Source organism: Pyrus communis, chromosome 2 (genome assembly GCF_041283825.1).
Source record: "Pyrus communis isolate YQ-2024b chromosome 2, ASM4128382v1, whole genome shotgun sequence".
Classification (NCBI taxonomy): Eukaryota; Viridiplantae; Streptophyta; class Magnoliopsida; order Rosales; family Rosaceae; genus Pyrus; species Pyrus communis.
This window is the reverse complement of record NC_142566.1, coordinates 5,461,654-5,483,499: the sequence shown is the minus strand read 5'-3', so window position 1 is coordinate 5,483,499 and position 21,846 is coordinate 5,461,654. Positions and strand designations below refer to the sequence as shown.

At 35.5% G+C, this 21,846-nt stretch overlaps 2 protein-coding genes and 1 long non-coding RNA gene across 5 annotated transcripts; 1 reads left to right on the top strand and 2 right to left on the bottom strand.

The window, feature by feature from the left end:
• Positions 1 to 5,032: 5,032 nt before the first annotated feature.
• On the bottom strand, positions 5,033 to 10,529 carry LOC137748409 (GABA transporter 1). The gene is made up of 7 exons (XM_068488553.2): positions 10,207 to 10,529; positions 7,137 to 7,367; positions 6,784 to 6,881; positions 6,428 to 6,614; positions 6,184 to 6,314; positions 5,797 to 6,030; positions 5,033 to 5,533 (listed from the first exon to the last, which is right to left on the bottom strand). The coding sequence occupies exons 1-7, from the start codon at positions 10,328 to 10,330 to the stop codon at positions 5,153 to 5,155; spliced, it is 1,386 nt and encodes a 461-aa protein (XP_068344654.2). The 5' UTR covers positions 10,331 to 10,529; the 3' UTR covers positions 5,033 to 5,152.
• Positions 10,530 to 12,800: 2,271 nt separating this feature from the next.
• LOC148698405 (uncharacterized) lies at positions 12,801 to 13,617 on the bottom strand. 2 transcript variants are annotated; one of them, XR_015967049.1, is made up of 3 exons: positions 13,382 to 13,602; positions 13,168 to 13,202; positions 12,801 to 12,997 (listed from the first exon to the last, which is right to left on the bottom strand). It is a non-coding gene; the product is annotated as an uncharacterized LOC148698405 (long non-coding RNA). The 2 variants fall into 2 exon arrangements; XR_015967048.1 differs by having other exon boundaries at positions 13,168 to 13,617.
• Positions 13,618 to 14,037: 420 nt separating this feature from the next.
• On the top strand, positions 14,038 to 19,003 carry LOC137748885 (DEAD-box ATP-dependent RNA helicase 5-like). 2 transcript variants are annotated; one of them, XM_068489077.2, is made up of 7 exons: positions 14,038 to 14,312; positions 14,826 to 15,470; positions 15,728 to 15,816; positions 16,575 to 16,674; positions 17,445 to 17,696; positions 18,299 to 18,465; positions 18,583 to 19,003. In XM_068489077.2, exons 1-7 carry the CDS (start codon positions 14,151 to 14,153, stop codon positions 18,863 to 18,865), a joined length of 1,698 nt encoding a protein of 565 aa, XP_068345178.2. In that variant the 5' UTR covers positions 14,038 to 14,150; the 3' UTR covers positions 18,866 to 19,003. The 2 variants fall into 2 exon arrangements, with proteins under 2 accessions (XP_068345178.2, XP_088539211.1); XM_088683085.1 differs by lacking the exon at positions 17,445 to 17,696 and having other exon boundaries at positions 14,059 to 14,312.
• The last annotated feature ends 2,843 nt before the right edge of the window (positions 19,004 to 21,846 follow it).

Genomic DNA, 21,846 nt, shown 5'->3' with positions numbered 1-21,846 from the left:
GAATTTGCTTTCCCCATTTTTCTTTCTACTATAAATCAAGGGAGGTAGGAAGAGAAAAATGAGAACAAAAATCCATTATTTAATTTACATACTATATATTAAGTATGTGATGTGGTGTATTTTTTGCGTGTTGCAGAAACAAGAAGTTGTGGTGTATGTATTATTTTATTCCCTTAAAGGATCCTCGCCGGATCCTCTTTGTGAGGATCCCGGGAATCCTCCAATCACATACGTTCATTGTACATCGTGTGGCTAGTTTTCGTCAGGTATTGTTTATGTTCAATTTTAAATAAAAAAAAATATACAATAAGTTTTTACCACACGATTATGATGAACAGATGTGATTGGAGAATCCCCATGAGTCTTACAAAGAGGATCTGGCGAGGATCCTCCTGGCTTGTTATTATCATCAGTTGTAATTATTTTTTTCACTATCAAAATTTCTCTTAGAAGGAAAGTGAGATAGGATAGAGAAAGACATAATCAAATGAGAAGAAGAAACAATAGAGAATAAAAGAGAAGAAAAGAGAACATTATTTGAACAAAAAAAAAAAAAAAAGAAAGAGAGGAGAGAAGGCGAAGAGGACTAAGTCAAAAGCGAAGATAGACACTCTTTGTGCCAAGAGCTTCATGTTAATTCGATGATGTGGGACCCACATGTGTTCACATCATCGGATTAACATACTTTTTAACTGAATTTAAGGATAAGGACCAATAGTATATGTTTTGTTAAATTCAAGGAACCGAAGGGTTCAGAGGGACAGAAGGTCGAAAATAACTTGAAAACTGTCTCCAACTGAGGGCTAGGCCAAAGGGTTCGTGGGCCCCATGGGACAAAAAAGGGCCAAAGGGCCAACCGGCTGGCCCAACCTAGCCAACCTTGGGTCGGGCCAGAAAGTTAAATGCAACGGTTAGCTGACGTTAGTTAGTCGTTATATTTGATTTTTTTTTTCCTATAACTTCCTAAGCCATTAAACAACATTAAACAATATAAAAAAAAAACATTTAACAACATGAAATTTAAACAATATTTTTAAAAACAGTTAACAACATAAAACTTAAACGCCTACTCCATGCTTCTTTTGGCCCAAAGATGTGCAACAAGATCCTGTTGTAGGTACTTGTTTGTGGCACGAGAACGTATCATCCTATAGCGCCTCATGTAGTCATTTAAAGATATATTACCAGTTCTTGGATTCAAAGGCAAATTAGGCCCATCATATATTTTTGCACGAACCCTTCTTGACCTATTTAGATCCTCTTGGTCATCATCAGACTCTCCATCAATATACCCATCTCGCTCATCCTCCACAATCATGCCAATATAACGCATCCCTAAACCCTAAACCCTAAGGCCATCTCCAACCGAGGGCATGCGTTATATCGGCATGATTGTGGAGGATGAGCGAGATGGGTATGTTGATGGAGAGTTTGATGACAACCAAGAGGATCCAAATAGGTTAAGAAGGGCTTGTGAAAAAAATATATGATGTGCTTAATTTGCCTTTGAATCCAAGAACTAGTAGTATCTCTATAAATGAGTACATGAGGCGCTATAGAATGATACATTCCCATGCCACAAACAAGTATCTACAACAGAATCTTGTTGCACATCTTTGGGCCAAAAGAAGCATGGAGTAGGTGTAACATCCCACATCGCTTGGGGAAGTGGATCATGTAAGCCTTATATGTATATTCTCATCTCTACCTAGTACGAGACTTTTTGGGAGCTCACTGGTTTCGGGTTCCATAGGAACTTCGAAGTTAAGCGAGTTCGCGCGAGAGCAATCCCAGGATGGGTGACCCACTGGGAAATTCTCGTGTGAGTTCCCAGAAACAAAACCATGAGGGTGTGGTAGGGGCCCAAAGCGGACGATATCGTGCTACGGTGGAGTTGAACCCGGGATATGGTGGGGGCCTGGGCCGAGATGTGACAGTAGGCGTTTAAGTTTAATGTTGTTAAATGTTTTTAAAAATGTTGTTAAATGTATATTTTTTATGTTGGTTAATGTTATTTAATGTTGTTTCATGTTACTTAATTTAATTTGATGTTGTATAATAGCTTAGGAAGTTATAGGAAAAAAAATAGAATTAAAAAAAATATATGAAACAAATTTTGTAAAATAGAAGTTATAGGAAAAAAAATATATAATTTAAAAAAAATATGAAACAAATTTTGTAAAATAGAAGCTTTAGGATAAAAATGGAATTTAAAAAAAATATGAAACAAATTTTGTAAAATAGAAGTTACAGAAAAAAAAAAAATATGAAACAAATTTTGTTTCATATTTTTTTTAAATTCCATTTTTATCCTAAAGCTTCTATTTTACAAAATTTGTTTCATATTTTTTTTAAATTATATATTTTTTTTCCTATAACTTCTATTTTACAAAATTTGTTTCATATATTTTTTTTAATTCTATTTTTTTTCCTATAGAATTTATAGAAAAATATAGAATTTAAAAATAGAAGTTATAGGGAAAAAAATATATAATTTAAAAAAAATATGAAACAAATTTTGTAAAATAGAAGCTTTAGGATAAAAATGGAATTTAAAAAAAATATGAAACAAAATTTGAGCTCACTGGTTTCGGGTTCCATAGGAACTTCGAAGTTAAGCGAGTTCGCGCGAGAGCAATCCCAGGATGGGTGACCCACTGGGAAGTTCTCGTGTGAGTTCCCAGAAACAAAACCATGAGGGTGTGGTAGGGGCCCAAAGCGGACGATATCGTGCTACGGTGGAGTTGAACCCGGGATATGGTGGGGGCCTGGGCCGAGATGTGACAGTAGGTGTTTAAGTTTAATGTTGTTAAATGTTTTTAAAAATGTTGTTAAATGTATATTTTTTATGTTGGTTAATGTTATTTAATGTTGTTTCATGTTACTTAATTTAATTTGATGTTGTATAATAGCTTAGGAAGTTATAGGAAAAAAAATAGAATTAAAAAAAATATATGAAACAAATTTTGTAAAATAGAAGTTATAGGAAAAAAAATATATAATTTAAAAAAAATATGAAACAATTTTTTGTAAAATAGAAGTTATAGAAAAATATAGAATTTAAAAATAGAAGTTATTAGAAAAAAATTTTGTAAATAAAAAAAAAAATAACGACTAGCTGACGTCAGCTAGCCGTTGCATTTGAAAAATTGGCCTAGCATTCCTGTTGGATATAACCGACAAGAATGTTCACATTTCTGGCCAGCCCAGGGCTGGCTGGATTGGGCCAGCCTTTTGGCCCTTTGGCCCTTTTAGATTTCGTGCAGCTCACAAGCCCTTTGGCCTAGCCCTCAGTTGGAGACAGTTTTTGGGTCTTTTTCGGCCCTCTGGACCCTTCGGTTGGGCCAAAGGGCTTGTTTTAGCCCTCTGGCCCACCAAGAAATTAATATTTTAATGAACAGTACGGGGTCATATTTGCCTCCATCTTTAATTGAGGGCCAAAAGGTCACAAGACTCGTTTTAGCCATGTCACAAAAAAACCGTCTCCAACCGATGGCCATAGGGCCATAGGGCCAAACATAATTTATTATTTAAAAACTACAACTTAAATTCAAGTCCAATGACTAAGTGACGTCAGGCACTATAGAATGATACGTTCCCGTGTCATAACCTACAACATGATCTTGTTGCAAATCTTTGGGCTAAAAATAGCATGGAGTAGGTGTTTAAGTTTTATGTTGTATAATTTTTATGTTAGTTAATGTTATTTAATGTTGTTTCATATTGTTTAATGTTGTTTCATGTTACTTAATTTAATTTAATGTTGTATAATGGCTTAGGAAGTTATAGGAAAAAAAATAGAATTTAAAAAATATATGAAACAAATTTTGTAAAATACAAGTTATAGGAAAAAAAAAATATAATTTAGAAAAAATATAAAACAAATTTTGAAAAATAGAAGTTATAGGAAAAAAAATGTGTTAAAAAAATAAAAAATAAAATAAAACTGTAAAATAAATAAATAAATAAAAAATAATGGCTAGCTGACGTCAGCTAGCCGTTGCATTTGAAATTTGGCCTAGAATTCCTGTCGGATATAACCGACAGGAATATATTTAAATATAAATGTATTCCTATCGATTATATTCGACATGAATGCTAGAATTTCTGGCCTAGCTCGGGGCTGGCTGGATTAGGCCAGCTAGTTGGCCCTTTGGCCCTGTCAAATTTTGTGGGGCCCATGAGCCCTCTAGCCTAGCCCTCAGTTGGAGACGGTTTTTGGGCTATTTTCGGCCCTGTGGCCCTATGGACCCTTCAGTTGGAGATGACCTAATATTTTAATGAATAGTACATAGTCATATTTGCCTTCATCTCCAACCGATGGCCAAAGGGTCATATGACTCATTTTAGCCCTGTCACAAAAAACCGTCTCTAACCGAGGGACAAAAGGCCATAGGATCAAACATAATTTATTATTTAAAAACTACAACTTAAATTTAAATCCAAGGGCATAATTTTTAAATTTCATAAACCAAGGCATAATTAAAAATTTTAAATGATGTAGGAATGGCTTAGGAAAAGAAAAAAGAGAATTTTTAAATTTCATAAACAAAAATTTGGCCAAAAAAAAAAAAACATTTGAATCCAACGGTAACTAGCCGTTGAATTTTAAATTTTGGCAACCTTTCTTGTTGGTTATGTCCGACAGGATTAATCAAAATTTTGGCCCAGCCTAGGGCTGGCTGGATTGGGCCAGTCAGTTGGCCCTTTGGCATTTTCAAATTTCGTGGGGCCCACTAGCCCTCTGGCATAGCCCTCGGTTAGAGATGGTTTTCAGGTAATTTTCGGCCCTTTGGCCCTCTAGACCCTTCGATTGGAGATGATCTTACACTATTCATTAAAATATTAATTTCTTGGAGGGCCAAAGGGCTAAAACGAGCCATTTGGTTCTCCTTCGGTTGGAGATGGCCTAAATTAACGGATTTTTAGTTTAGGAACGAAATTTAAACTAAGGTGGGAGTTTAGAGACCAAATCGATCTATATTTTACTCTTTTATTTTGTGTAATGCTTTGAAGACATAAAACCGACAAATTTGCTGAAACACTCACTAATACTGGTAATTAAGATCCCACGATAGTAGTAGGACCCCTACCATTTCTCTGAATTTACACTTGCAGATATTCAATACATATTGTTTTCTCCATATTAACGTTACATGTTAGCAAATAACCGATACGTTTTGGCATCAAGAACAATTTGCCTAACAGATGCTACAGCCCCTACCCCGACTAACAAGAAGGACACTCCTGCTATCGATGTGTTAACCCAAAATATAAGACTTTGTTTGGAAGGCTTGAAAGTTACATTGTAGAAAATCATTGGCAAAATGAAATCTAGAGGAATGCATCCAAATGCCCCAAACAATGCCATGATATCTCCAAAGAAAGGTAGCATTGCAGCAAATGTTGTTGCTACTATAACGGACAGTGACCGGAGAATCAATCTCGGCACAACGTTACGGACTGAGAATTGATCCTTTTTTGGGTCTGAAAATTTCTTCTCAAACACTTCATTTGTTGGTTGCAAGTAAACCTGTAGTTTAGCAGCGTCAACAAACAAAATTAAACAAAAGTGTGTAGAAAGAGAAAATGAGCATGCATAAATCATTTTATTTTTGAATTTGTTTCAAGTGCGCGGATCAAATGCTTGGGTGCATTAAGAAGCCCTAAGTCTTTAGTCTCAAGATGCATATATGTTAGTGCCTTAAAAAGCCCTTTTGCAACGTTTTTCTGCTTCAAACGAAGGTTTGTAACTGTCGCCAATGATATTATTTTTTGTAATTTTATCCGTCTTACCACTGTGACAGCTGAGACTTGCAAAAGGGTGAAGACATTGGTCATTAGCAAGAACCAGGTAGGTAATAAAGGCTTGCCATCACCCATGAAATTTGAAAGAACTGTTCCCATGGCTTGATTTCCAAAAGCCCAGTACCCAGATGTTGCCACACTGAAATATGTTGTCACTATAACACTATAGCAAACACATAGACCTTTAAACATCTTTCCTTTTACTGGAGGTGCTAAAGTTGCCTGCAAATATAGACCGTATCGTGTCAGTTGGTATTAAAAATTCGAGATACTGAAAGAACATTACTTACTAAATATAGGAGACCATTTATAAGCTTTCTTCGATCAAGAAACTAGATTATTTGATAAGAAAAAGCTGGAAAGTGGGTAAGATACCTGTATTTCAGGAATTATTCCACTTGCATATGTAGTAGCTATGATTGAAATGGCATTAAAGATACCAAAACTGCGGTCTTTTGCGCTTCCTTTCACGGTATACTCCCTTCTAGGAGCATTATCGGCATGTCCTAGAAAAAAATTGATATATGTGGGTTAGGCCAGGTTCGATACGGCAACGTATTCTCCAGCCTTGCTTTGAAATTTCTCTTCATGTTAGAGTAGTTTAAATTGTCTCTCTTACCAATGTATATGGAGCCAGCAGTGGCACAAGTGCTGAATGCCAGGCAAAGGATAAGAGAGACAAGATTAATATGCCTTAAGGAGTGGAAGGATGGCATTTGAGCTAAAACCAGTGGAACGGTTCCGAAAATAATTATAAATTGGTGTAGCTTCATTGTCCCATCTGGGTTGGAGAGCAAGTAAATGAACTGAAAAATTAACACAAGAAGACTGTATGAGGAAAGTAATCGATGCCTATTTAGTAGCAAATATATAGTGTGGTTAGCCTCGTATTAAGATAGTAATTGAAAAATGATCAGTTCAGATTATGGAAAATCTTGTGGAGCTGATCTAAACGAGTGTGTGGCTAGCGCTTACCTTAAGGCTCTGCCCTCCAAGTAGAGTGCAAGCAATAACTGCACCATAGCAAATCCAAAACTGCAAGGGACCAACAAAATATTTGCCCCATCCAGGACCTGCAAACTCATGCATGCGTGATACATTTTAGTTTAAAGATTGAGTAGTAACGTGTGATCATATGAGACCCATAACGGATGACCTAGATATGCAATTTCTTATGAACAGTAAGCATTAATTTTCTAATAATTAATTATGATACGTTAATTCAATCGGGTGTCCGTCAAATCAATGATACGTTGACATTTACGATAAATTTAGCGAATAATGACCACTTTATTTGTAATACATGGGTAATGAGATTAACTACGGACCTAAAATGTCTCGGGCCATGTCTCGAAAGCGAAGCTGGCGATGTCCGAGCTTTTCTTGGTGCTCCAGAACCAAGGATAGAAGATTGTAGGAATAGAAAGTGACCAAAGCAGCCAAGGCGAGGCATATGAGTCCCCCAACCCAGCCTAGCAAGGCCAGCGCAAAGGGAAGAGTTAGAATCACTGGAGCTACTATCGACGTCGTCAAGTGGTACCCACAATGCAACCATGATCCTACCACAAACACAAAAAACATTTAGATAAATAGAAGAAATCCTACCACAAACACAAAGAACATTTAGATAAATAGAAGAAAATATATCTTGTAAATCTTAAACATTGAGATATATTTTGATAGCCTCTTTGACGCACCAAGTAGGACTAGCGTCCGGTTCGTTTCCTAGCACTACTAAATCATATGATGGTAGTTAAAGGAGGTTGAAATGCGTCTTCTCAACCTTAAAAAAGATGAACTTTCGCCACTAGCTGGTTTTTTTTTTTTTTTTTCCCTCTTTCTTAAAGTAGGATTAGCGTCGAATCTTATTTGTAAGTAGTGTAGCAAATATCCCTACTCAAGTTTTTCTCATTAAACAACTGAGTTATAGTTAAGAGTTAGTTAAGGTTGATTGAATATTTGATCGAAACTTATCAAAACTTTCTAATTTTGGTATCATATAAGCAAATCTCCAAATTGAAGCCAATAAGTTGAAGTGTTTTATATTTTTGGTCCTTACAATTAGGGGTGGTTCGGTATCCCATACCGAACCGAAAACTATATACTAAATACTGAACTGAAAAAGTTCGGGATGAGATTTCAGTAACCAAAACCGATCCGAAATTTTGCCTTTCCCGAATTTCGGTATTCCTGAATGTTTTTCAGTTTTTCGGTACGGTTCGGGACGCAGCCAACACCAGCAATCTCTAGTGGCTTTTTCACAAGCCTCGTCCTGAGAGATCTTAATACCAATCTCCTCTACCACCTCCACCATTCTCAGAAAGCAACGACCACGGCGGCGACTCTGAATCCACCTAGCTCCCAACCCCACACCCACTCCTCTCCACAATCACATCTTCTCATGCCATTTCTGCACAAATCCTTCAGAACCCACATGCAAAAATCCAATATTTTTCTTTGAGCACGGCGGCGGCTCCGAGTCCACCTCGCTCCCAACCCCACACGGCCACACCCACTCCTCTCCACAATCACATCTTCTTATGCCATTTCTTCACAAATCCTTTAGAACCCACATGCAAAAATCCAATCTTTTTCTCTCGAGCTTCAGTGATCATCAAATGGAATTATTTGTTGTGGGTTATGAATCGTGCCTGCGCAACGCTGAGGATTCATAACCCAGAGACGAGAGAGCTTCTTCCTATCTCTGCTTCCCAACACGAAGACTGCTTCTCTCTCTCTGCCTCAAGAATCAAGATTCAAAACCAAAACAAAAGCTTTGTGCTTTTAGTTTCCAAAAAAGCTTTGTGCTTTTCTCCCAAACCGACAAGGCATCACCATCACATGCCTTTTCCATATTATTTTATTTTTGTGCCTTTGCTAGTGGAACCGAAAGGCTCTGCTTTTTATTTTATTTTTTTCATTGTTCTTTGCAGATGTAGCGCTGGAAAGTAGGAACCAAAAGCAAAAGAAGATTTCGGGACCTCGGGAATACCGAAGAAATGAAATCTGGAAATCAATCTCATATCGAATATTTTGGTATTTTTTGGTACGGAATTACCAAAGTTCGGGATAGTTTCGGTTTGGGATTTTTTGGTTCGATTTGGGGTTTTTTCGGTTTCATTTGGGATTTTCGGGAATTTTTTCTAGCCTTACTTATAATTCATGATTTTTAGATAAAAATTCATCTACATATAAACGTTCAATAAAAGCCCAAATTTAAAATATACAGCCACATTAGAATACTTTTGACTTACTAATACAATTTATTTACATCTATGCAACTTTCCCAAATCCCTAAATTTATTCCAAATTAAAAGTTGTAGAAAAAGTGAAATAAAATATATAAATTGTTGTATTGCATTAACTGTATCCATATCATACCAAAAACGTACCTTTTTGTGATATATATACATATATATATATATATATTTTTTTTTTTTGCATTAATTGGGAAGTAAATTAATACTCCATGTATTAGTGAGAAAAAGATAATATATTACACATGGGGCATAATTTTTTGTAGGTAAATTGTTGGAAAATAATCTGTAGGTAGGTAAATTAATTTGTTCCAGAAAACCTAGATTATATATTTTGAATCAAATAACATTTTTGTATACATGGTAGGTAAATTATTTTTCATGTATTATACATATATTAGCCTATTAGGGATGTTTTTTGGTAAAAATATATAAAGTAATATGTATATGATTGTTTGTAGGTAAAAAGATAAAATCAAAAGCATGATCCAATTCCTAAATTTATGCAATATTTTGTTGTTGGTATACAATATTTTGCATCATTGGACACATTTTAAATCAAATAATATATTTGTACATGGGTAGGTAAATTACTTTTTTTGTTAATGTATTATTACATATATTAGGTTTTTTTTTTTTTTTTTTTTTTTTTTTTTTGTGAAAAAATATATATGAACTCATAATGCAAGATACATAGAATTAAGCCAACAATTCTCATATTGATATTAATATGCAATGAATTTTTTAACATTAACGTCTTATTTATTTTATTTTTCTTTTGCAAACTCATTAACTCTCCGTATAATATCATAGAATTAATTGTGCACATCAAATATGCAATAGGGGTATTTTAGGCATATTAAAAAAATGTAAAATATGTAAAGTAATATATAATTAATGAATTCACTTAAGTGGATCTTAGTCACTGAATTTTTTTAGTAAAAATATTATATCGGGTTTTATATGAAAAAAATTAAATTTGAGGGGTTAAAGTCATATTTTTAGAAAAAGAAAAAGGAAAAAAAAAGAAAAGAAGAACCCCACAAAAATATCAAAAACTTGCAAGCAATCTAATTATTTTAAAGAAGGGCATGGAAACTTCTGACCTAAACCGAACATATACGTACTGAGTACTTATTACCTTGAGATTTGAGGACGAAGAGAGCTCCAGCATCAAGCACCTTTGCCGGAGGGCTTCTGGCAGCACCGTTTTCGTTATCACGTCCGGCGGATACTTCCATCAAGTTTGGAACCACAGTTCCCATCTCTCTCTTCCTCTCCTCCCTCTCTCTCCACTCCTCCCTCTCTCTCTGTGGAGTCTGTACGCAGTGAGAGAGTAGAATATCCGGTAATAAGAAGAGCGAAGACTAACTATTTATAGTAATATAATGCCAATTAACAATCATACTCAGCGCTCCGTTCAGCGGGTTTAGTTGAAAACTGTTTTGGACTACTTAAGAGAACGGTCTACCAACGGCACCTGGCCGGCAGGTTTATTAGGCTCGTTAATTTTTGACACGATTCGATAATCCGACACGATACAAAATTAACAGGTGTTTGGATCGACACGATAACGAATCGGATAACCTGATAAGCACCTGTTAAGATAACATGTTGGTTCTGTTAGGAATTTAATAATTTAAATATTAGTATTATTAATATTTAAAATATTAAATATTCAAGTGAATGAAAATTAAAATAAAATACAAAATGGTCATGGAAAGGTTTGACCGGTAGATTTTTAAGGATTATGTATGTCCTTTTAATTTTAATTTATTATGAAAATGGTCTTGGAAAGTTTTGACCTGCAGCTTTTCCCAAGAGGTTACGTATGTTTAAAAAAAGCAGATGCAACTTTTGGAGCTTTTGGAAACAGATGCACGTTTGCTCAAAGGTTGCATCTTTTTCTTTGGAAAAGCAGACAAATTGTTTCGGTGGCAGATTTCCAAGGGTTGCATCCTTTCTGCCTGGGAAATAGACGCATCTTTTGTGCAGACGGAACCTTTGTCCTTTGGGAGCAGACGCATCCTTCGAAAATGGGGCATGTCAATGCCTATAAATAGACTACCAAGTCAAGCATTTTAGATATAATTTTGCATCCAGAAATCATATAGAAATTAGAGTAGTTTAGTGTTCAATAAAGAGAGAGTTTTAAACACTTTTGGTTCGCTGTTCTTTGTGGATTGGAGTGCTACTTCCGCGAAGAGAAAGATCGTTGTATCCTGGGAGACATTTGCCAACGCAAACCTTGAGGCACCACTGAGGGGCAATCTTGTCTTAAGGCTATGGAATCAAATTCTAGCCTCTATCTCTTAAGGTTCTTCTATTCCTTGTTTTTCTTGCATTTATAGAGATTCTATTGTGTGTTCTTTAATAGTTTATAATAAAATATATAGCAGGTTTCCATAGTTTTTTTTTTTTTTTAACAACAACTTAAGACAAGATCTAGGTTTATTTGCTATATGTTGATTACAATAGTGCTGCATATATATTTTAATTGACTATTCGAAGACATATATATTGTGTTATGCATTTGCATTATAGTACTGATTGGTATTTGCATTTTATATATGAAGCATGATTTATGATTCATGATTATGATAGTAATTTCGGTGCATGCTCATAAATTGATTATATTTTATTAGCCAAGTTTAATTAAATAATCTTGTGGGTTACGGTATTAAGAAATTAACGTCTGGTTGTTTCCTAAATACTTTGTTGTTTTACTTTAATTACAATATATTTATCTGTGTGATCTTTCTCACTAAAGGGAAAATGGATGATACTAGTAATTCTTCTAGTAAATTGGGCAGCACATCAGTTGCAAGTGTTGTGCTCGTGTTGATCCCATCTTCCACCAATCATGGTGAGAAGCCTGAGAAGTTCAATGGGACAGACTTCAATAGGTGGCAACAAAAAATGTTATTTTACCTCACCATTCTGAACTTGGCAAAGTTTCTGACAGAAGATGCGCCTGTGTCTGGAACTATCGTAGAGGAAATGGCTGCAGTAGATGCATGAAACCATTCTTATTTTCTTTGCAAGAATTACATCCTCAATGCATTAGATAATGCACTATACAATGTGTATAGTTCAATTAAAAGTGCAAAAGCCTTATGGAACTTTCTTGACAATCATAAACTAGAGATAACTGGCAACTAAGCGAGAGAAGCGAACTATCAGTGTGAAGCTCGTGGAAACCACGAATGACACTATCGAAATCGACAGATAACAAAGAGAGAGTGGTGGTGATGGAAACACCTGAACTGGTGGATACACTGGAACTCTACGCACTATCTCAGTAGGATGCGTGGCCAAAGATTGGAGCAAGGAAGAGCCAGGAAGAGTAATACCCACGAGGATAAAGCAATAGAATAGATCGAAGTAGAGATTTGGAAGAAAAAGTAGTGGAATCAAGGAAAACAAAAGAGAAAGAAAGCAAGAAGGAAACAGCAACCGACCCTAACCGAAGTTAGGGCCGGCGCCACAGGATTTTCTTTGGTTTGAACGCCTTACACAGGAATTGAGAATAACTCTCAGTTTGAGAGGAAAGCTCTCATCATGGAGAGAAAAGTTTTCCAAGCTATTATCATTTTTAGGGCTGGTTCGGTATGGGATACTGAACCGAAACCCTTATTCCGATTCCCAAACCAAAGTTTTCTAGAATTCCAATTTCAAGACCGATCTCAAACCCAATTTTCGGGAATCCCAAAATAATTTAGGGCTCATGTGTCAAACACAATCGTAACAACATATAAACTTCGTTTACAGCTAAACAGTGTAGCTAAAGTAGCAAATACACACACGAATTCAGAGAAAGTCTCGGCAAAACATTATGCTATTACAACATTCATCGAAAAATAAAGAAAACTATCCTCCCCCAAAATCTCCAAGGCAAGAAACCAAACTCATTGGCCTAAATTCTCTCATGCCTATAAAGAAAGAGAGGGTAATGTAAGAAACATAGAATTCAAATATGGATTGGATGGTATCTTGCTAATAAAACAAATCTAATCCACCATGTTTTATGAAGGCTTCGTGGCTAAAAATTCCAAAAACTAATACCGTGAACTGATAAAAAAATGAATTTATTTAAACTTGCCTTGCTAGCAATGTTGTTGGAAACACAAATTGCACCTGTTGTTGGAAATAAACGAATTATAGAAGAACCATATGATTAAAAACCCCGAATTTCAAACGAAATTGAAAACCCCCAAATCCAAAACTCTAGAATTCAAATGCCCAAATAAAAACGAATCGAAGCCACAAACAGACTTTACCACATCAAGATTACTAGATGAAGACAAGAATATTACCTTAATGAAGAGAGAAGTAGAAGGAAGCAGAGGTGGCTGTATTGATTATCGAATGTAGAGGAAGTTGTTAAATGCAAAAAGAAAATGGAAGACTGGGTCTGGAAGTAGTGTGAAGGTAAGGGAGAGAAAGTGAAAGAGTGGAGGTCGAGAGAGAGAGATCTATTGGTTTGAATTGAAAGGAGTACAGGAGTAGGGAGGGAAGGAAGTGAAGGTGAGGTGAGGTCAAAGAGTTTGGCTGAGAGGTCATAGTGAAGGTGAAGGTGAGATTGGGTTTCATTTTGAATGAACAGTTGAGACTAATTCTCAACGAATCCAATGGTTTATAATATCTAAAACTATATATATTTTAACTTCGGTTCGGTTTGAGATTGCTGAAAAAAATCAGATTGTAAGACCGATTTATGTATTGAAAAGGTCGTAATTGGTACCAAAATTTTCGGGATTTTCTATTTGGAATTTTTTTAGTTCGATTTCGGGATTTTTTCGATGCAGTTCGGAATTTTCGGTATTTTTTTCCATCCCTAAGATTCATTTTCGTTTGTTAATCCAAAAAGTAATGTACGTATATGCCAGGTCTAGAGCCCTTGTTCCGTCGCATGTGAAGTTTCAATAGAATTTTCAAATGACCAAACTACCCTTAAACCCGAAACTGTTAACTAAAGTCCCACGAAAGGCACAAACGATAAACCGCCGCGACCTCTCAGGGTATCAGTTGAAGTGGAAGGAAGAGCGAGCAACCCCTCTCTCTCTGAATCTCTGCAAATCCGGAATGGCGAAAGGTGACGATGCAGTGAGGAAGAAGCAGAACAAGGTCAAAAGAAAGAAACTCCACAACAAGAACGACCGTTCTTCCTCTGCAATCTCTGCCCGCGTTGCCTCCATTATTGCTGCCAAGAAGCGCCGCCATTCCGGTAAACGCCGCAAATGTCAGGTACTTCCTCCAACACAACGCTTGGGTCCCTTAGCTTTGATTGTATTTAATTATACAAAATAAGGAAAAGAGAAATTGATAATATGTTAATTAGAGTGCATTTTTGCTCACCTGCTCACCAGAGGTCTCAATGATCACATTGTTGTTAGATGAGTTTGATTTAATTTATTTAGTACACGAGTCTCGAAATTTAAAATCATCTAACGGCAATCAATGAGGCGACGAGCATTACCACAACTTATGGGTGGTGACCAAAATTCATTTATCAACTTCCTCCAACAGAACTTTTCAGTTTCTCATGTTGTTTACTGTGCATTGGATGATGTGGAAAATTAAATTATGGGGTATTTGTTCTGTCAATTGGGTTTTGTGGTTATTTCATTAAGGGTTCTTTCTGCAAAATAATTGATAATTTATAAATGTATTGTAAAGTTTCCATGGAAGCATTTAGATTTGAATACTGGTCAGGTCCCCGAGTATTTAAGCAGAGTCTTATTTATCTTGACATTGCAGGGTATGTGCTTTAGCCTTCCCACCCTTGATGATCCCTTCAACGATAGGAATGGTGCAAAGGATTTTGAGAAGAAAGTAACCAAGAAATCCATGCTTCCCCATAAGCGTGAGAAGGCGTTTTTGAATGAAAAAAGTGAAGAAACTCTCGATATTGAAATGGTGGATAGTCCAGCGCAGAAGAAGGAGATGGTAACAATTTTGAAGGATGAGGTAAAGAAATCACTGACGTCTATTAATACCACGGCTGATAGAAGCCGAATGGACCCTGGAGAGACAAAGACTCAGCTGGATGGGAATGGGAGCATCTACAGGCATCAGGAAAAGGTCTGTGAAAACTTAGATTGTCCATCTAAGTATCTTATTCAGTGCTTGAATGCAATAGAAAATTCACTTCGCTGTGATGGTACCTACAACAACGAGGAGGGCAAGCCCTTGTTTGTGAGTACTTGGGGAGTTGAGTTTTGGAAGTGTTATTCAGCTGGGAAGGATATACTCGAGACAAGCGGAACCTCTTCTACAATGGAGCAAATTGCATGGATGGTTTCCTGCGCTGCTGATTCAGTTTCTAGAAAGGATGAAGAAGGTTTATCAGTCACCAGCCCATATCTTTTGTTCCTTGTTCCATCCCAGGAGAAAGCCACAAAGGTTTGTATGATATATTTGTTTAGTAATCTTTGGTTGAAAATTTTAAAGCTCATTTGAGTGGCCAACCACTCTAAGGCTCAATCTAGATCGCATAAAAGAGACACATAAATAAGGCCCATTAGACTGTTAATTCAAGCATGATGTATTTTGCTCTGACTCCATGTCCATGGAATCACATATACCCTCTTCAGAGTTACATTTGTCCTTGTTAAGTTATTAATGTGGTTGTTTGACATTTTTTGTTTAATGGTGATCAGGTACATTTAGTATGCAAACCTTTGAAGGCTTTTGGAATACATACAGTGAGTATACATCCTGGTGCTTCCTTAGATTACCAGATTGAAGGGTAAATATTGACTCTGATATTTTAAAATTGGTGCCTTGGGATAATGCCATTTTGGCGCATTTGATGCAAAATTTATTAAAGTTGCTTTCTGCAATTCTTCTCATGGGCATTCTTGATTTACCATGTCCATATTAATTAGTGATTCTCATGCAACCTTAACGTTTGATGTTTTTATTCTTGTTTTAAAGATTTTCATACTAGTATATGTCGTACAAAAGCTCTGTGGCACGCTTGTTCTGACCAGTGATACAACATGGCCATTTACACAACATGATTCTGATTTTCAAACTTGTGGGAAAACAAAAGGTCTATGATGCATGGCTTTGCTATTTTAAGCATGAACCGTGAATGATGTAAAAAGGAAACAAATGGAGTTCTTTTGGCATAGTGTGTCTGTTTTCATTCTTATCAAGTCATAAGTATGCTTAGTTCTCTGGTGTGTGTGTGTGTGTGTGTGTGTTTGTGTTCGTGTATTTGTATGGGCTTGCAGATGAGTGTGCATTGTGCATGTGTGCATGCACGCCTGTACGAGTGGGTGCACATTTGTCGTGCAACTGCTCTGCTGTGCTTGTATGCACATGTGCAATTGTGTCCTTGTATATAACGCTATGTATGCAGAACTATAAATTCAAGGAACTATAAAGTCAAGCTTTAAGTTGTTGGTTGTGTGCCTTCCTTGTAAATGCTGGATCTACTTAGCCTTTCATATACAGTTTATCCTTGTTATGGTTTCTGATTAACTGTGGTTTTGTAAATAGTCTGAAAAGCTCAGAACCTGAGATTATGATTTCAACACCTGAGAGACTTTTGGAGCTTCTTTCCTTGAATGCCATTGATCTATCTGGGGTTTCGTTGCTGGTATTGTGTTCCTTAACTTGTTCATTCATTATGCAGTACCATGTGTGCATTTGTTAATCTTACATTCTCTTTTCTTACCCCTTAATCTCGAATTACTGTTTGGCCTGTTTGTAATTGAATTTTAATAATCAGTGGTAATGACTTACTGTTGGTTACACTATCACTGTTACTTCCATACATTGGATTCCTATCGGATTCTTTGTAATGGTTTTTATAAGTTTTAGTGCGTGGACACTAATGTTGTGTTTGGAGTTTGGACGAAGGATTACCAAGTACCAAGGATTTTGGCTATTAATAATAAATGAACTACAAAAGATTAAAAACATGTTTGAAATGACGATGCAATGCACTGAGTTGTAAGTAACTGCTTGAAATGAGTGATTTGAAAATCCCTTGTTTAGTGGCTTTGTAATGCTCACGAAGTGCCTTTTCAATCCCTCTACTTAATGTTTTGCAAAGCATTTCAAACTAATTTAGCCTCAATCCCTTGGTACTTGGAAATCCCTTATCTAAACACACCAGAAATTCATAATTTGTCACCTTAGCGCACAGGAGACCTGTAGCCGATGCTTTTCTTAGACCTCTGTGAAACATAGGCTAGTATTTTTAACCATAAGAGTGATGAGAGCTAACAGTTCAGTATGTTTCCAGTATGTTTCATTAGTCTATCAAGTGTCCTTACTGATGAGTTATTATCTTATTATCTTTTTCATTTTACCTTATTTTCATAAAGAAAAAAGTTTGAATGGTTTCCTTTGTCACTTGAACAGGTCGTTGATGGACTGGAATCTTTCTATAGCGAAGGTTGCTTTGATAAAATAAATTCCATTCGCCAATCTTTTAGTGGAAAAACCCATACAGTTGTTTTCAACGATTGCCTTAGATATGCCTGCGTACGAGTGGTGCAAAATCTTCTGACAGGATCAGTTCATAGGTTATCTCTAAACAGTTCTCTCACCAGTCAAAGTGCATGCATCATTCAGTCTGTAAACATGTGTCTTTTGAAAGAAAAACTGCCTAAGGTAAGTAGACAACTTTTACAAACACCTATGTTCCATGCGAGATGTTTAAAAGCTAACCATAATTCTAGAAAGAATACTGTTTCTTAAATGTTTCAATTTTCCACTGTAACTGTTGGTTTTTTTAATATTTTAAAATCATATTAAGATAAAAATTAAAAAAAAAGAAACGATTGACTGGATGGTAACTTTTCAGAGGTAGTCTGGAGGTACGCTGAAATCCTCAACACGTAATGTGTATCTTTACCTAAAGAATTGGATGTTAGAGATGGTTAGAGGACTTAGGGTTGTTTGTTGAAGAGCATCAGGATGCTGTTGGAATTCTTTTAGATGTGCAAGTTCTAACATTCCTTGATGTAGTGAGACCTGAGAAGGATTTCGTAGACATAACTCTCTCTTGAATTTTTAACCTGCATAGTAGAAAAAGATTACAAGAGTAATTACACGAGTAATATGAAGGAAAATGGCAAAATGCTGCTCTGTTATAGTGGAGAAAGCTTGATCATGTAGTTATTTATTTATTCATTCAAATTAGCTCTGTATTGTTGGGGAATACGTCCTTGAAATAGAGTTCAGTTATACCTACCTGTCAAGTACTTTTGCAGGCTATCGGAATTCTTGATCATGCGTATCGTGGTCGGCACCAGCCTCAGGCTTCAAAGGTGCTGTTTATAGTAGGGAAAGATGAAAAGCATCGTAAACTAGCTACTGCGCTAAAGTTCAAGGGTTATTCCATCTCATCTGACTCGGTTCTTTCAGAAGTTGGGAACAGGTTGATGTTCATACTTCTTTTTTTTTATTCCTTTTTGCAATCCTGTAAACTAAACTGCTGAAGCTCATACTTTGTCTTGTGAGGATGACTCGTTGTTTGTCTTTCTCGTCTGTTCAGTGTGGAATCCAAGGGCAGGACGAGGCCTACAGTCTCCATGATTCACATAGACCAAATTGGTGCAACCGACTTCAGTGAATATGAATTTGTAGTTCTACCCGATTTGATTCTCTCAATTGACAGTTACGTTCAGATCCTCATGAAAATGGCTCGGTACTCTGTCAATGGCGTATTGCATAGCTTTTTTTCCAGAGAAGACGCAAAGCTCGCTGCACCGTTAATTAAGATCCTTGAACAATGTGGGCAGGCAGTGCCTGAAGCCCTAAGAAAAATGTCTTCATAGCAATGACATTTGGATTTGTTTGGTCCATTTTTAATTCACCAATTTTGCCAAATGTTGTCATTTATAATTGATTTCTTCTTGCAAGTCTTGTAAGACGTTTTAATCCTTGTAGATGATTGAAAAGACTACTTGTCCCAACTTCGCTTTATCCATTAATCATCTGGAATTTATTTTTTCACCAATTAGGTCGTAGTTCAGTAAAAAGTTTCTTAATAACGTTGAAAGATGTCCTAAATTCGAATCTCTAGAAGAAAAAAACAAAGAACTTTTATTTTTTCACCAATTAGCTTTGCTATCGGCTTTATGGGCAGTTCAGTTGCCCAAAGTGTGGAGCCGTTCTATCAAAACGATTTCTGATTGATTTGAATAATGTCAAAATGTTTGTTTCGAACTTATTTTGATTAAAAAAATATTTTAAAAGATTCTAATTTTTTATAGTTATTAACTAAAATTATATATTTTGGCGTGGAATGGATTGAGTCATTGACTTTGATACAGCCCATAATTAAACTAATTAAGACAGGTTTGAGAGTAGTCTAGTAGCAACTCCATTTTGTATTCAGATAATATGAATTTGAATGGAAATGAAACATTACAAATGCAATGGACAAAAGAGTAGATTTCAATTTTCTGTGGGTTGACAACATTTTACGCCCTTCAAGTTTGTGTCATTTTCAAAATGAGCCATGAAATTTCAGTTTTCTCATACAGCACTCTAAAGTATTAAAATTGAATTAATTTGTGCCTTTGATTTGATTGATTGCGTGATAATTCATTAAATTAATAACATGGTCAGCTTGAGACCCTATTGGGCTAACGGGTAAGCTACATTTGCTCTATATTGACAAGAAAAAGAACTAATCAATTTAATGGATGATTAGATGTTGATAGATAGACTTTCAAAATATTAGGGTGCAGTGTGAGAAAATTGGAACCTCATAACCCATTTTGAAAATCATCCCAAACCTCAAGGGTAGTCAGCCCAATTTTGGTGTACAAGGACATTGATACCTTGTATACCCTATCATCCATTTTTTTTCTTCAAACAAACGATAGCATTATTAGGTTAAATTGTTAGTTATTAAGAGAATGAAAGATTGGTGGGGATTGCACTCATACCATGGTGTATAAACATAATTACTTTTCGTCAATGTAATAAAACGTCATTCTCACCCTATCATCCCTTTGTTAGTGAATTCATATTCATCTATATTTTTCGTTTTATACATTTGCATTGTACTTATTAACATTAGTTGGTAGTCAAATTACTGTTATCAATAAAATCATACATCCGGTTTTGTGACCAACACTAATTACAAAGGTTTATCAGTAGAAGAAGAGTAGGATGTCTAAATTCATGACAACATAAGAATGGATCCCGAGTATTCGCATTTAGTATCTGGATATTAACCACTAGATTAATTTAATGAACTTCGATCTATCATGTCAATTAATTGTATTACATCATTTGCATGGTATCCCATCTTTCTGTGTCTTTATTTTCCATATGACAAATCCAAAATTATTTCAGTCTCAATTTCGGTCAAAAATCCCAATCCGTGTATCAGTTCTCTCACCCCATTTTCCCAATCTCAATTTCATTAGCCAAAAATCTCTCTCTCTCTCTCTCTCTCTCTCTCTCCATTTTTTTTCCCTCAAATCAGCAGAAAAATTGAAGGAAATAAATGTAGCCCATAACAGAAATTTAAGAAAAATATATATGGAGTTGAAAAGCGTTTTTGGGTTTATTCGTTTAGGGTTTACTGGTTTAGGAATAAGGTGAACTGAAAAAAATAGGAAAATGAGGAAGAAGATCCAAAGAGGTGAATTAATGGACGGAAGGAAGAGTTCCAAATAATCCAAAGTGATAAAATTAAGGGATTATTCGTTACTCTTTGAATTTCAAAACGTGGACATAATTTGAGTCTAATGGAGGTCATAATTATTCATGGATTTATGAGATTCCAGGTTTACGAATATGATAATATAAAGAACAATAGCGGGCAAGTCGCAGAAGAGAATAGACATAAAGAGAATAGATACAGTGCAAAGGTGTCATACAATAATTTTAACGCGGATTGATACAAACTTCTAATTAAATTAATCTAATAGTTAAGATTTAACTAAATGCATGTAAAAACACGAATGCTAAATACATGTAAATGCATAAATGCTAAATGTAAAGATCAGGATCTCATATGCTATTCTGAGTTGGACGCCTTAACCACATACACTTCCTTTTAAACTTTAGTTCCAAGGTTTGACTGAAATAATATCATCAGTTTTCCGCTCAATATTAATCTAATTAAGGAAGTTGTCAAACTCTTGCCACCTTGATGGTCCAAAACTTAGGCACCCATATCTTTTGTGACTACTGTTACCGACAAAAATTCATGACTGTCAGTATAGCTAGATCTTAATATAATTAGTGATATAAATTTTTCATGTTAAAAAGTAGTTTTTTTTTTTTTTTTTTTTTTTTGGATTTGCACCAATTTTTATCCAACAGGTCGATGTTGAACTATTTGGTTTAGATCACAAAATACTTAAGCTTCGGCCATGCAAATCGAACGGGTCGATGTTGAAGCATGTACATCTCATATATACATGCTCTTTACGCAAAGCGATTCTCATCTTTTTTTTTTTTTTTTTTAATGAGAATTAGGTGTGGGGCTCACTTCATATTGAACTTAAACAATTTAAACGTCTATTTTGTAAGACTTGATTCATAGATCATCCTTACAAAAATTCAATTCATTGTTTCTTATATAAATAACAAAGTATTCGTTAATTTATTTGAATCCAATTAGATGTCTTAAATATTTCCGATTTGGCTAATATTTTGAAAGGATTATCTATGAGGTGGAACTAAAAAAAAATAGACTATTCAGATCGTTAAAGTTCGATATGATGTGAACCCCACAACTAATCTCTATTTTTATAAAAAAAATAAGAATCCCTTAAAGGCTTTCCACATATGT

What these genes read in the sequence shown, in the direction of transcription:
- LOC137748885 (XM_068489077.2), top strand. Translation starts at nt 14,151, where the DNA reads ATGGCGAAAGGTGACGATGCAGTGAGGAAGAAGCAGAACAAGGTCAAA. An exon ending in GTAAACGCCGCAAATGTCAG is followed by an intron (nt 14,313 to 14,825) that starts GTACTTCCTCCA and finishes TTGACATTGCAG; the next exon opens with GGTATGTGCTTTAGCCTTCC. An exon ending in CCCAGGAGAAAGCCACAAAG is followed by an intron (nt 15,471 to 15,727) that starts GTTTGTATGATA and finishes AATGGTGATCAG; the next exon opens with GTACATTTAGTATGCAAACC.
- LOC137748409 (XM_068488553.2), bottom strand. Translation starts at nt 10,330, where the DNA reads ATGGGAACTGTGGTTCCAAACTTGATGGAAGTATCCGCCGGACGTGAT. An exon ending in TTGGAGGGCAGAGCCTTAAG is followed by an intron (nt 6,615 to 6,783) that starts GTAAGCGCTAGC and finishes TTAATTTTTCAG; the next exon opens with TTCATTTACTTGCTCTCCAA. An exon ending in AAGTCTCAGCTGTCACAGTG is followed by an intron (nt 5,534 to 5,796) that starts GTAAGACGGATA and finishes GCTAAACTACAG; the next exon opens with GTTTACTTGCAACCAACAAA.